This window comes from Rhinoderma darwinii, chromosome 9, assembly GCF_050947455.1.
Source record: "Rhinoderma darwinii isolate aRhiDar2 chromosome 9, aRhiDar2.hap1, whole genome shotgun sequence".
Taxonomy (NCBI): Eukaryota; Metazoa; Chordata; class Amphibia; order Anura; family Rhinodermatidae; genus Rhinoderma; species Rhinoderma darwinii.
This window is the reverse complement of record NC_134695.1, coordinates 83,370,556-83,387,455: the sequence shown is the minus strand read 5'-3', so window position 1 is coordinate 83,387,455 and position 16,900 is coordinate 83,370,556. Positions and strand designations below refer to the sequence as shown.

Here is a 16,900-nt window from a genome sequence, read left to right as displayed (position 1 = left end):
CCATATAGCAGTACCAGGCATGGTGCCCATATAGCAGTACGAGGCATGGTGCCCATATAGCAGTACCAGGCATGGTGCCCATATAGCAGTGCCAGGCATGGTGCCCATATAGCAGTGCCAGGCATGGTGCCCATATAGCAGTACCAGGCATGGTGCCCATATAGCAGTACCAGACATGGTGCCCTATGATTCCTGTGTAATAGTGTCAAAATGCTGCGGTACAGTGCCATAAATTTCCCAGACAAGTGTCATGTATAGTGCCCATATAATTGTATCAGACATTTCAGTGCCAATACAATAATATCTGCCATAGCACCTGTAAAATGTCCATTGCACCTCCACATCATTATATTGCATTATATGGGTACCAGACCGCTTCAAGTGTTTGGATAATGGATTTGACGAGACATTAATAATATACTAAAGTTGTCTGATGGTGCAGGTCCGATGTCTATGGGCTGCTAATGGATGACCATATGAGGCTTCACCCTAATTTAACCATCAGGTGGCTGTCAGACTGTTAACTGGCCCATCTTGTACACATATTGGTGACCATCACATAAATTGGCCCGTGCCATGATACTGGTCGAGTCATCACGCACTCTCCAACGCCAGGACAAGAGGGTCTGGTCGCCCCTTCCTCAACCACATCTTGTAGACGGACACTGTGTGCCTGGGGCTGCCTGCCTTTTGTTGTGGTGCCAGAGGAGCAGGTTCACATCATCCGCTGTAACCAGGGCTCCCACAATGCAATGCTCTCTGGTACTAGAAAACCATCAGAATTTTGAATGCAGCCCTGGATGTGACTGGAGTATAAGACATAACCTAATGGAAGATCAAGACAAGTGAAGCACAGGAATTTTGTAATCGCTGGTTTGCGACCAGAAGTTGAGGAAAAATCCAATCAAACAGTAGAATTTCTAACAGATCTGTCGATCGGTGTGAATGATAACAAGTGGGAGATTGTTGCGGGGTGGGGGGAGGGGCTGTGGGGTCCTTATTTGAATTCTCCCCATTTTGAGGTTGCACCAGTCGGTCCCCGTACGGAACAAGTCTCCATGTGTATAGCAGATTGGTACGAACACAAGACTCCTACTGTTGAGCACACAATATCCTTCAGAGCACGTGCCAGCGCTGAGCCCTGTATCACAGCCTGGAGCGTGGAGAAGGATTTTTTTTCTTATCAGAACTATTTATTATGTAATCGATGTTGCAGCCGAACGTGAAAGTAAATTTGTAAAGCGCCTCAGTTCCCCAAATTATCCAGTGTCCCCCGTAAGGGGAAAGATTGCCCCCAACATTACTGTGTAACTAACTGGGGCGAGTTTTGAGGGGGGCTGTTGGGGCCTTTTCACATCAGGAGGGGCACAGAAATATATATTTGTATGTTCTAATAGGCTGTAAACCTACAGCCCAATAAAGAGCCCAACAGGCCTCATGCACATGACCGTACGGGTTCTTACTATCTGCAAATGTGGATCCGTAGATATCGGCCACGCTGTCCGCAAATACCGCCCGTAATTCATCCGTGTGTGTATATACGGAGCCGCAAAAAAACTGAAAGGAGGATATAAATGTAACCAAGATGTATCAAGCCCTCGAAAAGGCCTCCATTGTGCACCCCCTACCGTTGCAACGCTTCCGTAATCAGCCGTCCGCAATTGCGGAACCTCCCATAGATTTCGATAGGCCGGTCCGGACCGCAGTTGCAGACGAGAATAGGACATGTTCTATATTGTGCGGCCCGGACACACACCGGTAGCGTGTCTGTGGCCAATACAATGATTGGGTCCTCCGTTTCATCAGGAATTATGGATCTGCGATTACGGATGAAAACTATGGTCGTGTGCGTGAGGCCTAATTGAGGAATCCATAATTTGATTATAAACATTTACCCTTTATTAAATCTTTAAGAGATCCATATAATAAGGTGACACATATCGGTAACGTGCGCATAGATAATAACGATCATGGACGACCTGCTTGTACTTCTTGGTATCCACCAAATATATGGAGTGTCCGAGGGAGGTGGGAATGTGAACGCTCTTTTTGAATCACAAATCCTGTTAGACGCTGCGAAGAGTAAGAATAATCTACAATGAGCAGCAAAGTGGGGGCCAGCGCAGCGAGCTCAGCTGATCCTGCAACGTTCTGTACTGATCTCCGGAAGCGAGGGATGATAGATATATATATATACACCAGGAAGTAATACAAGCAGGTAGTCCATGATCTCTTCTCTATGAGCACGTTACTTATAATAAAATGACACAAATATGTATCTCTTAAGATTTAATAATGGATAATGTTTATAATTAAATTATTTAGTACTTAGTCATGGACTCTTTATTGGGCTGTAAGTTTACAGCTTATTAGAAAATACAAGTCTTGTGTAAACAACACACTTCCCAGAATGCAAATTACCAGATTAAGCTGGTTGCAGACACTGAACAAGCAGGAAATTTGTGAAGACTTCTGCTCTGAGGCTGCAGAATAGTGAGTGCAGCTCTGGAGTATAATACAGGATGTAACGCAGGATCAGTACAGGATAAGTAATGTAATGTATGTACACAGTGACTCCACCAGCAGAATAGTGAGTGCAGCTCTGGAGTATAATACAGGATGTAACTCAGGATCAGTACAGGATAAGTAATGTATGTACACAGTGACTCCACCAGCAGAATAGTGAGTGCAGCTCTGGAGTATAATACAGGATGTAACTCAGGATCAGTACAGGATAAGTAATGTAATGTATGTACACAGTGACTCCACCAGCAGAATAGTGAGTGCAGCTCTGGAGTATAATACAGGATGTAACGCAGGATCAGTACAGGATAAGTAATGTAATGTATGTACACAGTGACTCCACCAGCAGAATAGTGAGTGCAGCTCTGGAGTATAATGCAGGATGTAACTCAGGATCAGTACAGGATAAGTAATGTCATGTATGTACACAGTGACTCCACCAGCAGAATAGTGAGTACAGCTCTGGAGTATAATACAGGATGTAACTCAGGATCAGTACAGGATAAGTAATGTATGTACACAGTGACTCCACCAGCAGAATAGTGATTGCAGCTCTGGAATATAATACAGGATGTAACTCCGGATAAGTAATGTACGTGCACAGTGACACCACTTTTTATGATGAATTCTACACAAACTATAAAATGGTGCTTGAGGGTTCATTAATTGTGCAGCTTCTGTAACTTTGGGGTCTTGGGTAATATTTCAGCTTAGTCTTCGCCTGTACATGACGAGCTGCCCCCGTGTTATGTGGAGGCTACAATAGGAAAAATAAAATACTTGATTGGTGGTCGCCTGAGTATCCCCCATGTGCAGCGTTCCCCTCATTGTGCGATGTGTCCTGTGTGATATCTCTGATCAGATCTCGGCTATTTGGGTAAATCTGCGCTTGTTGCTCCTCGTGGTCTTGTTATCGGGATGTTACAATTTTTGGTTTCTTGATTTTTACCCAAATGGATCTGAATGGGTTTAATTCAAGGTTCATTTCCAGCCTTCAAAAGTTGTCATTAAATGGCGCATTGTCCATGGTCTGACATCACATCCAATAGTCACAGACCTGAGATAGTCACATGACTCTGATTCCATGGGAATGTAATGTATAAAATACACAATCGGCACCTGACGGCAGCCGCCAAAAACTGCACCAAAACTGAACTGTGTGAACCTCGCCCTCGCTGCACCTGTAAGCCCTGATTCACACGAGCATGTCCGATTTGCGTTGCGAAGAAACGACTGTTCTTCATGCATATGAATGGCCGTGTTGTATCCATGGGGTTTACGTCATCCGTTTTTTTTCCTCTAAGTTCTTCCAGGTTTTTACTTATTTCTTTCGTTTTTCTCTGCATTTCTTTAGCGTCTGAGCAGTGAAAAACAGACCGCACGTGGATGTCGTCTGTGTGCTATCCATTTATTTTTTTTCATGCACCCATAGACTCGGCCAGAATGGGACATGCTGGGAGTTTCTCGCAACGGAAAAAAACGGATGTGTGAATAGCCCCATTGAATTGTATGCGTCCGTGTGGTGTTAAAACTTACAGCGCACTGACGTGAAATATGTCTGTGTGAATAAGGTCTAAGGATGACGTGCCCTTCTCATTATACGTTACTAATGCTGGAATGACTTTATAATTGTATTTTTCTTCTTTTACAGCACTTGAGAGAGCGAGGGAATCACTACACAAAGAAGTCGCCGCCATCCTCGTCCGGAGTTCAGTTCAAAACATTCTATCCAGAGACGGTGAGAAATCCCCTATAAAGCTACATTTTAGAGCATGTGCTGCCAAAAAGTGGAGCAGTGATCCGATTGGTTGTATTGGTCAGCTGATTCACTGTCAGCTCGGGGTTATATCTATACGTTTCCTTTAGGTGTCTGTTCTGTGTGTAGAACAAAATGAAGAAAGTAACTGTAGATACAAGTAATAATGGTCGTGTATGAGAATTCCTCAAAGGGGGTGTCCAGGATTAGAAAAACATGGCTGCCTTCTGCCAGAAACAGCACCACACCTGTCCTCAGGTTGTGTGTGGTATTGCAGCTCCATTCACTTCAATGGAGCTGAGCTGCAATAGAAGATACAATCCACAGACAGGTGTGAGGCGGTTTCTAGGAGAAAGGTTAATCTAATCCCGTAAAAACCCTTTAAACCTCTACAGGAATAGCCGGACTCAGGACCCCCCCCCCTTGTCTGACGCTGCGTCTCCCACTGACGACTGCACATTTCAGCGGGAGATGCCGCTACAGATAACAGGATTGTGATAATATCTGCTGTTCCCTTATAACGTCACTGCCAGATCTACTGACTGATTTGGGCCATCCTGTAGCCTGCGCCCCATTATAAACCATAGATCGCCATAAGCCGCAGCCTATCGTTTGAGGGTCTCCTGCAGGGGGTTTGTTTCCCCCACACTTGCCCTTCTGCATCGTTCTTAATTGCAGTAAATCTGTTACTTTCCATTTTTATTCTATTGCGTGCCAATGAAAACTAAAATATAGGGACCCCCACGATATCCTCAGGATTCACCCCCCTCCTGATTTTGCTCAGACCAGCCGGACTGTCTTTGAGAAAACCCACAACTCTCATTCTGACGACCAGACAATCCTAAGAGAGTTAACAAAGACAGGTCCCTTGTTTAGGACGACCGTGTATGTGTGTGTGTGTGTGTGTGTGTGTGTGTATGTGTGTGTGTATATATATATATATATATATATATATATCTGCATCCAACCGATTAGGACCAATACAAAGACTCATCTGCTGATAACGGGAAGGGTTAACTCCGTCTACACTGAGCAGATGGTTCTTGTGGAGTCTAAGGGTCATGTAGGTTGGCGATAAGATACAAGGGCTCACCCTGACTGGGTATTATAGAATATATATCATGTGTAGCGTGCACTAGAGCCTGACTATTTCATGACTAGAATTCACAGATTGCAAAGTTCAAAGTATTATTCACGACTATCCGCTCAATGCAGAATACTCCACACATGTCACATGACCCCCCCCCCCCCCCCCGAATACCCGGTTATTATACATCATTCTTCTGCTGAGTTGGTGGGTGGATGATAACTGAGTGTTTATTTGCTGATCCAGGCAGACACCGATCTCTATATGGATCCTGATGTTGATTGTATGAGATGAAACCACAATGGCTGGAATTAATGTTCATAGTCATTTTGTGTGTACATACATTACATTATTTATCCTTTTATTATACTCCAGAGCTGCACTCACTATTCTGCTGGTGGAGTCACTGTGTACATACATTACATTACTTATCCTGTACTGATCCTGAGTTACATCCTGTATTATACTCCAGAGCTGCACTCACTATTCTGCTGGTGGAGTCACTGTGTACATACATTACATTACTTATCCTGTACTGATCCTGAGTTACATCCTGTATTATACTCCAGAGCTGCACTCACTATTCTGCTGGTGGAGTCACTGTGTACATACATTACATTACTTATCCTGTACTGATCCTGAGTTACATCCTGTATTATACTCCAGAGCTGCACTCACTATTCTGCTGGTGGAGTCACTCTGTACATACATTACATTACTTATCCTGTACTGATCCTGAGTTACATCCTGTATTATACTCCAGAGCTGCACTCACTATTCTGCTGGTGGAGTCACTGTGTACATACATTACATTACTTATCCTGTATTATACTCCAGAGCTGCACTCACTATTCTGCTGGTGAGGTCACTGTGTACATACATTACATTACTTATCCTGTACTGATCCTGAGTTATATCCTGTATTATACTCCAGAGCTGCACTCACTATTCTGCTGGTGTAGTCACTGTGTACATACTTTACATTACTTATCCTGTACTGATCCTGAGTTATATCCTGTATTATACTCCAGAGCTGCACTCACTATTCTGCTGGTGAGGTCACTGTGTACATACATTACTTATCCTGTACGGATCCTGAGTTACATCCTGTATTATACTCCAGAGCTGCACTCACTATTCTGCTGGTGGAGTCACTGTGTACATACATTACGTATCCTGTACTGATCCTGAGTTACATCCTGTATTATACTCCAGAGCTGCACTCCCTATTCTGCTGGTGAGGTCACTGTGTACATACATTACTTATCCTGTACGGATCCTGAGTTACATCCTGTATTATACTCCAGAGCTGCACTCACTATTCTGCTGGTGGAGTCACTGTGTACATACATTACATTACTTATCCTGTGTTATATCCTGTATTATACTCCAGAGCTGCACTCACTATTCTGCTGGTGGAGTCACTGTGCACATACATTACATTACTTATCCTGTGTTATATCCTGTATTATACTCCAGAGCTGCACTCACTATTCTGCTGTGTACTTATTCTGTACTCCTCCTGTATCATACTCCAGAGCTGTAGTTATTATTCTGCAAGCTGAGTGCAGCAATACAGGATATAACTCCAGATCAGTGACTCCACTTGTTATGTAAAATATAAAACTGTGACAACCAACATGTCCGCCATCACTGCTCCCATAGGTTTTGTCACACAACCTTCCTGTCTACTCATTTTTCTAGTGCTGTAGTTATAGAACCCATCTCTACTGTACAGCTAAACTCGTTTGCCATTCAGGTATCTGGAAAAGTTGGGGACACCATTGGATAGTGATGATAGACGTTTTATTTATTTTTTCACTTTTGCAAAGAACACTGAAGGAAGAAACTTAGGCCCTATTCACACAACAGGAATTCTCAGCCGCACCGTTGCAGTAGCAACAAAAGACCCCAAATGGGGCCATTTTTCACGGCCGATTTTTATATATATATTTTTTATTTTTTATACGGGGCTGTCAAAAAAATTGAACATGCCCCGTATGATCCGAGTGACGGCCGTGCATTCTGCTGCTCGCTCTCTTCTCCTCTTCACGGTGCAAAGTGCATGTGAGGAAGAGGAGATTTTGTTGCTCCCTGTAGGAGCTGAATCCCTAATCCCCCGACCACTGGAAGGTGGGGAGGGGGTGCCATCTATGGGGGGGTGGCTATGTACAAGAGTGCAGCGTGGCACTACCTACAAGGGGCAGTGTGTGGCATTATCTACAGAGGGCAGGGTGTGGCACTACCTATAAGGGGCAGGGGGTGGCACTATTTACAAGGGGCTGTGCGTGGCATTATCTACAGAGGGCAGGGTGTGGCAGAAAATTTACAAATGAAAGTCATCCGTTTTTAAAACTGATGGGGAAAAAAAACTGATGCAAAACGGGTCAAAATCGTCCATTAAAAACGGAAACATGGAAAGGAAACTGATGAAAAAACGGCCGGAAAAAACTGACCAAAATGGCCGTATTTATCGACCGACACTGAGACCGTCGTGTGAATAGAGCCTAATATAGAAGCACAGAATAGAATATTCATGGATTTCTATTTACTCTGGGTGGGGGAGGGGTTTACGGAGCTGTTAATCATTTTTCACTTTGTTGGCGCAACCGTGAGAGCAGGAAATGATCGACAAAACGTGCCCGTTATTGTGTCAGTCGCCGGATGTAAACAAGTGCACGGAAACTCTGCAACACCACGAAGGACGATGGGTCGGTCACTCACAGGTTGTGATTGTCATCGTCCAGTACATCGTGACATCAGGTTGTGATTGTCATCGTCCAGTACATCGTGACATCAGGTTGTGATTGTCATCGTCCAGTACATCGTGACATCAGGTTGTGGACTCCGATTGTTACAATGCTGCAGAATGACACGGACCCCGCGTGCCCCCCTGATCTGCCATTTGTAGGCTTCTCTAGGGCAGGACATGTGATGTAGGTAGAGTAACCTGACAATATCATTGTGTCTGTTTTAGGACTTGGTAGATTGGGAGAAGCCGCTGCTTTGGCAGGTTGGTCACCTGCGGGAAAAATATGACGAGTGGGTTCATCAGCCGGTGGACAGACCCATCCGACTCTTCCAATCAGACCTCGTGGAGTGGTGTTCGAAGACGGCCTGGTAAGCGCTCCACCTACACGCACATTGTCTCCAGTCACAGCCATTGTGGACCGGGTATTCGTTCTTTAGAGCAGAGCTTCAGTTTTGAATATTATTTCTACAGGTTAAAGGCCGTTTACACTTTCTTGAAGGCATTTTTTATATAGATCTCAATGTTTCATTGTATTTTAAACACATTTTCAATTGGGTTTTATTTAAAAAAAAAAAAAAGTTTACTTTTTGAGATGAAGCTTCTGTGTTTCCTGGGTACATAGAAGCTGCATCTTGCGGTCCCAGCCGAATCCCTCAGGTCAGCGGGACTGACTGCTTTGGTGAGCGCTGGTCCTGCGTGTCTGACGAGCGCGTTCCAGCTATTATCGATCACATCCAAGTTTCTGTGTGTCTGTCACACATGTAGGACCAGCGCTCACCGAAGCCGTCAGTCCTGCTGACCTGACTGACTCAACTGGGACCACAAGGTACGGCTTCTAAGTATCCAGGATACACACAAGCTGCATCTCAAAAAGGAAACTTTATATATATATATTTATTTTATTTTTTTTATAAAACCCACTTGAAAACTTTAAAATACAGTAAAACCTTTTGATTTCTAATAGAAAGAAAATAAAAAGTTTATAGTGCTATGTACACTTCTTTTTTTTTTTTTTCTCTTTTTTTTTTGCGGGGGATTCATATATATATATATGTGTGTATATATGTATATATATATATAATATAATTTTTTTTTGTGATTTGTGTAATTTTCTAAATACTTATTAAAAATAATTTTTACTTTTTGTGATATAAAGCAGCTGTATCGTGCGCTAAGACCTCAATCCGTTAGGTCCGTGTCAGCGGGTCCTGCGTGTGTCTGACCGTTCATAACTTAGATGTGATCGATAACAGGTGGATCCAGCGTGTCAGAAACAGGCAGGACCCGCTGACACTGAACCCGTCAGTCCCGCAGAGCTGACGGATACAGGTTTCAGCGCACGATACAGCTGCTCTGTATACAGGATATAAAGCGGCTGTATCTCAAAAAAGTCAAAATAATTTGTAACAAAAAGGATTTCAAGTTGCACCAATCACATTGATACACGGTTATAAAAAAATAAAATTGAAGGTGTATATAGCCGTTAAATTCTCATACACTACATGGCCAAAAATATGTGCAACCCTCGGTCATCCCCTTTTTTATAGGCGCTTGTTAAACATCTTATTCCAAATTGATGGGAGTTTATTATGGAGTTTCTCCCCCCTATAAGCACCCCCACTCTCCTTGAACATGGCGGCCGGGATTTACCGCTATAAAACCACAGGCGCACTAGTGAGGTCAGGTACGGAGGTTGCACTCTTCAGTCTGGCCAATCTACTCTTCTTTTCGTGTATAGTGTTGCATAAGCTTGGTTTGTGTTTTTGGTCTTTTGCTGATCTTGTCTCATTGGGTCTTATACTCACGTCACATACAGAGCTGTATTCATAATTCTCCTTAGGAATGTATTCGCACTGTATCGACCAATAGCAGCAGAGCTCCCATAATGCACCATGTTCAGGTGCGCAATGTTGCAGGAGATGTAGTAGTTGTATAGTACCTGATGCCAACACTACAACCTCACACCAGAGCATGTTCTGTACAGAAGATGCAACAGGAGGACCGGAAGCCTGAGAGATAACAGGAAAGCAGCAAACATGCTAAACCTTATATCTCAAAATCCCTACAAGATAAGTATTCGAAAACCGACCGCCATAAAATCAGCTGTCTATTGTAATGACTGATGGGGAGATGTTCCCAATAGACCAACAAATCTCATAGGATCCCAGGAAGGGAAGTGGTTTCCTCAATGTCAGGCTGCTGCGTGTACAGCTCTGCTCATCATGGACACTGGACACCAGCGATTACCAGTCAGGAGCGGATCTATACGGATCTCTGTGTATAGTTTCTATAGTAAATGTTACTTTGGGCAACACAGATCTGACCAGGTTGAATTTTGAGATGTTTTGTAACAAACCGTGACCTGCAGCTAAGAGACGAGCGATGTCAGGTGAACGTTTTACAGCACAGATCTCCAGAATGCGTTGCGTAACTTTGCGAATACTTTGCTTTACTGAACTTCTGCTGATTTTTGTTTTGTTCTCCATTCAGATTCCATGCTAAAAATCCATCTGCTTTGCTGTGACTAATGAGCAGTGCATTATGGGAGCTGATCTGTTAGATCACATGTCTGACAATCGGGTGAAGCGAAGAAGACCCTTTTTTTAATTAATTAATTTTATTTTTTTCTCGTACATCCCCTTTTAAAAGATTGGAGAAACATGGCTGCTTTCTTTCAAATACAGCGCCACCTCTGTCTACAGGTTGTGTGAGGTATTGCAACTCTGCCCAACTAACTTCAATGGAGCGGAGCTGCAATACCACGTACAACCTGTGGACAGGTGTGATGCTGTTTCTGTAGAATTGCCATGTTTTTTATATCCTGGACAGTCTCTATGTTGTCTCTGGGCAGTAAATGTGCTGCTGTGGCTCCGTCTTTTAGCTGCTATCTGCCGCAGTGTTTATACGTGTCCAGCGCTGTATAGAGGAGATGCTCGGATTACAGGCAGCGACGCCAGTGTCAACACTTCTATTACTATTTATTTTTGTCGCGTTGCGGTGACCGCCCTGGAGTTTTACTTCCATACGGTGGATTAATGTCATAATTGCGCTTTGTTTTCCTCCATCCAGGTACATAGTGTTGGCGGTGTGGGCGCCAATCGTTTTATATTTAACCTGGTATTGTCTCTCAGAACTGTCTCAAGGGGAAACCAGGCTCTTCTCTTCATTCACCAAAGGTATGAAATGCAAATATCCGGGGACGAGTCCTGCGGGGATCGTTTTCATGGCCGTATCTGCAGCTCGTGCTCCCATCCGATCACTTCAATAAATGTAATAAGGTCTTGGCGCCTGGGTGGGGGCCGCGTGCCACCATTATCGTAGTTACACCAGCACCCATTGTATATTTACCAGTTAGGAATTTAAGACTAAAAGCTTTTGTTTGACCAATTCCACAGTTGTCAGCAACCTGTGACCACAACTCAACGTGCCTGTCGGGGCATCGTCATTTCACAGCAGCTAAAAGGTCACAGGTTGCTGACCGCGGGCCTAGAACTAAAGAACAGCCTCTGAGTATATAATTATAGTGGAAATAGTCATAATGCCGATCACCGACCTCCCTGAGCAATATAGATCATCATTGTCTGCCAGTCTCCAGCCAGAACTGAAGTATATAATGTTTATCCATCACCTCTAACTCCACTTTACTGTCTGTATATAGATGTAAGCTACATTAAATGTTAGGGTCTTTGTATACGGATCCCGAATTACATCCTGCATTATACTTCAGAGCTGCACTCACTATTCTGCTGGTGGAGTCACTGTGTACATGCATTACATTACTTATCCTGTACTGATCCTGAGTTATATCCTGTATTATACTCCAGAGCTGCACTCACTATTCTGCTGGTGGAGTCACTGTGTACATACATTACATTACTTATCCTGTACTGATCCCGAGTTATATCCTGTATTATACTCCAGAGCTGCACTCACTATTCTGCTGGTGGAGTCACTGTGTACATACATTACATTACTTATCCTGTACTGATCCTGAGTTACATCCTGTATTATACTCCAGAGCTGCACTCACTATTCTGCTGGTGGAGTCACTGTGTACATACATTACATTACTTATCCTGTACTGATCCTGAGTTACATCCTGTATTATACTCCAGAGCTGCACTCACTATTCTGCTGGTGGAGTCACTGTGTACATGCATTACATTACTTATCCTGTACTGATCCCGAGTTATATCCTGTATTATACTCCAGAGCTGCACTCACTATTCTGCTGGTGGAGTCACTGTGTACATACATTACATTACTTATCCTGTACTGATCCTGAGTTATATCCTGTATTATACTCCAGAGCTGCACTCACTATTCTGCTGGAAGAGTCACTGTGTACATACATTACATTACTTATCCTGTACTGATCGAGAGTTACATCCTGCATTATACTTCAGAGCTGCACTCACTATTCTGCTGGTGGAGTCACTGTGTACATACATTACATTACTTATCCTGTACTGATCCAGAGTTACATCCTGTATTATACTTCAGAGCTGCACTCACTATTCTGCTGGTGGAGTCACTATGTACATACATTGCATTACTTATCCTGTACTGATCGAGAGTTACATCCTGCATTATACTTCAGAGCTGCACTCACTATTCTGCTGGAAGAGTCACTGTTGTCCGCTGTGTACGTGAGAAGACAGAAGCAGTAAAAAACGCTTCTCTTTTCTCTCCAGGGTACCTGGTGAGCCCCTGACATTTAGCCGTGTAATCGCTCAGGCAGCCAGCTAAAGTCTGCGCTGTAGATATACTCTGGCAGGGGTTTTAAGGACCAGGACTACCCACTGTGAATATACAGTGTTTGGTCCTGAACCGCACTTTCGGTGTCATGTGATAGATTAGAAGGGTTCACTAGTGGGGGGGGTGGCACGTGTATTGTACTGAGATTAATAAGGTCACTAGATGATAATTTCTGACATCTTTGTTTTGTCAGAATTCTCCATCCCGGTCCCGATGTTCTGCTTCTTCCCTCTCTTCTGCATCGGTACGTTGGTCTGGACTCTTATGGAATATGGAATTCACAGATACATATTTCACATGAACCCCCCCGCCAGCAACTACTTCCTCATCACCCTGCATTTTATGCTTCATGGACAGCACCATAAGGTAAGCTGGAGAGGGGGCACTAGCACACGGGCATCATTGCTGGGTGCCTGAGATGGGGTATTTAGCAAATTTGTATAATGAAAATATATATTTTTCCAATATACTATCTGTATCAATTCTTCCGTTTTCAAGATCTCTGCTTGCAGTCATTCAATAGGAACCTTCATGGTTTACTTCCTATGGATAAAAACCTGTTGTGGTCATGCATAGTACAATGTATAAGAGCTGAGCACCTGTCACATGACCAGCACAGATTGTTACCCCCTGGAAGTGGAGTTGGGGGGGTGTCCAGGAGATTTTTGGATTGGAGGGGGTCACAGTCTCCAGGCCCCACAATCGCACTTCTAGCGCATGTATGATTAACAAGCCATAAAAGTGAATTAGTGAGAAAAACTCTCTAATACAATGTATCTTTCAGCGCTTTATATGCAGATGAGTGATGCTTGATTTTGCAGCACGGTGTAAAACGAGACCAGTAATAGTAGTCCTCATCCTCGCTCTTCTTTCTCTCCTAGGCTCCCTTTGACAGCTCCCGTTTGGTTTTTCCTCCGGTACCGGCATCGTTTGTGATCATACCGCTGTACCTCGTCCTGCAGGTGGTCCTACCCCCAGTAGTGGGGCTCTCACTTTTCGTAGGGGGACTGTTTGGATATGTGGCCTATGATATGACGCACTACTACCTACACTATGGTTCACCTACCAAAGGGTCTTACCTTGCCTGGCTCAAGTCTTATCATGTCCGCCATCATTTTGAGCACCAAAAGACAGGTAAGTGCTGAAATCTTCATATTTCTGTAATTCTATTATAAAATATAAGCGACCCAGGAACCCGATCCCCTGTTCTGATGGATCCTTGTCATGGGACGTTTAAAACAAATCTATGAGATACCGGGTGGAGAACAAAAATACTGATTGTAAAGCACAGATTCACCCGAACTAGTGCAAACTTTTTTACGTCCGAGTTGCACCCGTTTTCACGGATCCCCGTAGACTTGAGTCTATCGAGGGACCCGTGAAAATGGACGAAAATCGGACATGTTCTATTTCTCAAAGGAGCTTCACACGGTCCGTTATAACAGCTGTGTGAATGGCCCCATTGAAATACATGCGTCTGAATTCCGCCGTAAGTTCAGTGGTGATGGTTACTAGGGCGGGGCTGTGACAACCGGTTTACCCATCAATTAGGTGGTTGTCACCAGTCCACAATATGACAGAAAACCATAAAAACTGAATATTCAGCACCCAGTCCCATCGCTAAGTCTCATCTCAGTGGGAAATCCAATCGAGCGATCGTCCGGCCTCGGTGCTTCTCTATGTACAGTGCTGATTGGTAGAATCACATCGTGTCATGCTCCACCCTACGATGCAGGAAAATCGCTCTCTCAGATTTCCAAAACTCAGGACCTTAGCGGTTGGGGACAGGACTGCATTTTAATATCACTGTCCCTGTTTTTTGTTAATTTGTAGCACAGGAGTCATGCTGCGGAAACTTGTATCCGGTTTAGTTTCACTCACCATCTCTTTCCCCTCCCCCCATCTAGGTTTCGGCATAACCAGCACTCTATGGGACCGACCATTTAATACCCTCATCCCGGAAGATGCGATTAAGGATTACTAGTGTCAGAGAATCACTGTGGTGACTATGAGGCCTGCTGACTGCACTTGACGTGTTGGGGGAGGAGAAAACATTGTCTTTCAGTCTTATGTATATTTTATTTTTGGATTCTTTTTATTTTTTATTATTTTTTCCATTGATCCCATGGAAGCGTTTCAGCAGGAATTAATTATTTATTTATGTCTAAAAGAAAAATTTGAGAAGAGAAGTTCGGAGGGGGGGGGGCGGAATAAGACGACCGGAAACAGAATCCCCGACCCCTTTAACCGCCATGCGTACGCCGTGTGAGACGTTGACCGGACCATGAAAATGAGAATTAAAAATGTTAACCCACCATGTGAAATACTTGCTGTAAAATCCATAATATGTACAAATGCCTAAAAATAAATCTAACGTTTTTTAAGAAAACAACAAACTGAATTTATTACATTTCTTAAAAAAAAAATAATAATCTCTCCATATACAGGACATAATGCCTAACAAGAAGAGCTGCAGTGTAAAGCATGGCAAAGAGCACAAGCTTTGTCCTCTGAATTCTAGCTCCTGTATTAGACTGATCTATTCTGTAGTCACTGATTATATTAGTTATATAGTGTGATCATAGCTGTGTCCTAAATGAGCAGACCAGCAGTGTAAAGCATGGGGGTGGGACAGTAGCAGAGTCTCTGATGTCGTTTTCTGACTCCAATAGCTGTCCTCCACTGTTAGGATACATTCCCCTGCTCTGCGCTTATGGAAAGCAGAGTGACAACCCCAGCGCAGTCATTGGTCGTCACCCAGCTTTCTCAGAGACAGATATAAGAAATGGAGCATGGGCATCCTTACCTGGCAGATGCTTCTTTATCTTGTGTTTCAGATTATGCTGTTTTTCCTTAAGATTGGTTTTTGGGTGTCGCAGTACAAAATTCTAAGGGAGGAGACGGTAAAGAAAATGTAAAAGAAACCAACTCTCTGCCTCCTGAGGCTGGGTTCACACCACCTATTTTCTGGCGTGTTAAGCCTCGATTTACGCCTGAAAACATGGCTCCAATACGGCAGCAAACATCTGCCCATTCATTTCAATGGGTTTGCCGATGTACTGTGCCGACGACCTGTCATTTTACGCGTCGCTATCAAAAGACGGTGCGTAAAATAACAGCCTCGGCAAAGAAGTGCAAAATGCGATGACGAGCAATTACGTCTGAAATGACGGAGCGGTTTTCTCCAGAAAACATCTCCGTAATTTCAGCCGTAATGGTCGATATTGTGTGCTCATACCCTGAGAATTATTAGTTCTTTCCTACGGCTGAGAATTACCGGATTTTCCTGGGCACTCCCTGAACTCTCACGACTCGGGTCACACAGACAAGAATAATTCCTGATGTCCGGATGATATTTGTCCTATAATAGTGAAGCAATACAGAGGACTCCTGCTTATTTCATCAGGACGGACATGTAAAACAGAGGATCAGACCGGCTCGTGTCCAACCGGCTGCCAGGCCCCATAGACATGATCTGACAATAAAAATCTGATGTCCCAATTCAAACTGAGTTTTTTTGCAGGCAGAAAAATCGGATTTTGAGGCATATTTTGACCTGCCTGCACTTTCTGTTTTCTTTGTGCCATCTTTCGGCCGCGGCCATAAAACGCCGCCAAAACCACTTCCTCTGCCTCCCATTGATGTTAATGGCAGGTCTGAGACTGAAACGCAGGAAAAGAGGAGCATTTCACTCTATTATTTTTTTTTTTAATTCTTCTGCTCACGAGAAAATCGCCGCCGCCGCCTCCTATTGAAATCAATGGGAGGGTATTTTGGTATTTTGGCCGGATTTTTTCGCTGCGTTTTTTTACGACAGTTTTTGGAGCTGTTTTTCTAGAGTCTATGAAAAACTGCTCCAAAAATGACATGCACTTCTTCTTCGCGGCTGTTTTTTTACGCGGATGTTTTGAAAAATAGCTGCGAAAAAACCGGCTTTTCGGAACAGAACACAGTTTTTTTTCCATTGAAATCAATGGGTAGATGTTTGGAGGTGTACTGCTTTGGATTTTTCAGCCATTTTTCG

The 16,900-nt window shown here is 43.7% G+C and overlaps 1 protein-coding gene across 1 annotated transcript in view; it reads left to right on the top strand.

Annotated features, from left to right (window-relative positions):
- Positions 1 to 15,272, top strand: part of FA2H (fatty acid 2-hydroxylase) — a 43,707-nt gene extending 28,435 nt beyond the window's left edge. The window contains exons 2-7 of the mRNA XM_075837094.1: positions 4,175 to 4,261; positions 8,344 to 8,486; positions 11,188 to 11,294; positions 13,070 to 13,242; positions 13,758 to 14,010; positions 14,784 to 15,272. Of these exons, the coding sequence (XP_075693209.1) occupies positions 4,175 to 4,261; positions 8,344 to 8,486; positions 11,188 to 11,294; positions 13,070 to 13,242; positions 13,758 to 14,010; positions 14,784 to 14,860 (840 nt within the window). The 3' untranslated portion in view covers positions 14,861 to 15,272. The remainder of the gene's footprint in view (positions 1 to 4,174; positions 4,262 to 8,343; positions 8,487 to 11,187; positions 11,295 to 13,069; positions 13,243 to 13,757; positions 14,011 to 14,783) is intronic.
- The last annotated feature ends 1,628 nt before the right edge of the window (positions 15,273 to 16,900 follow it).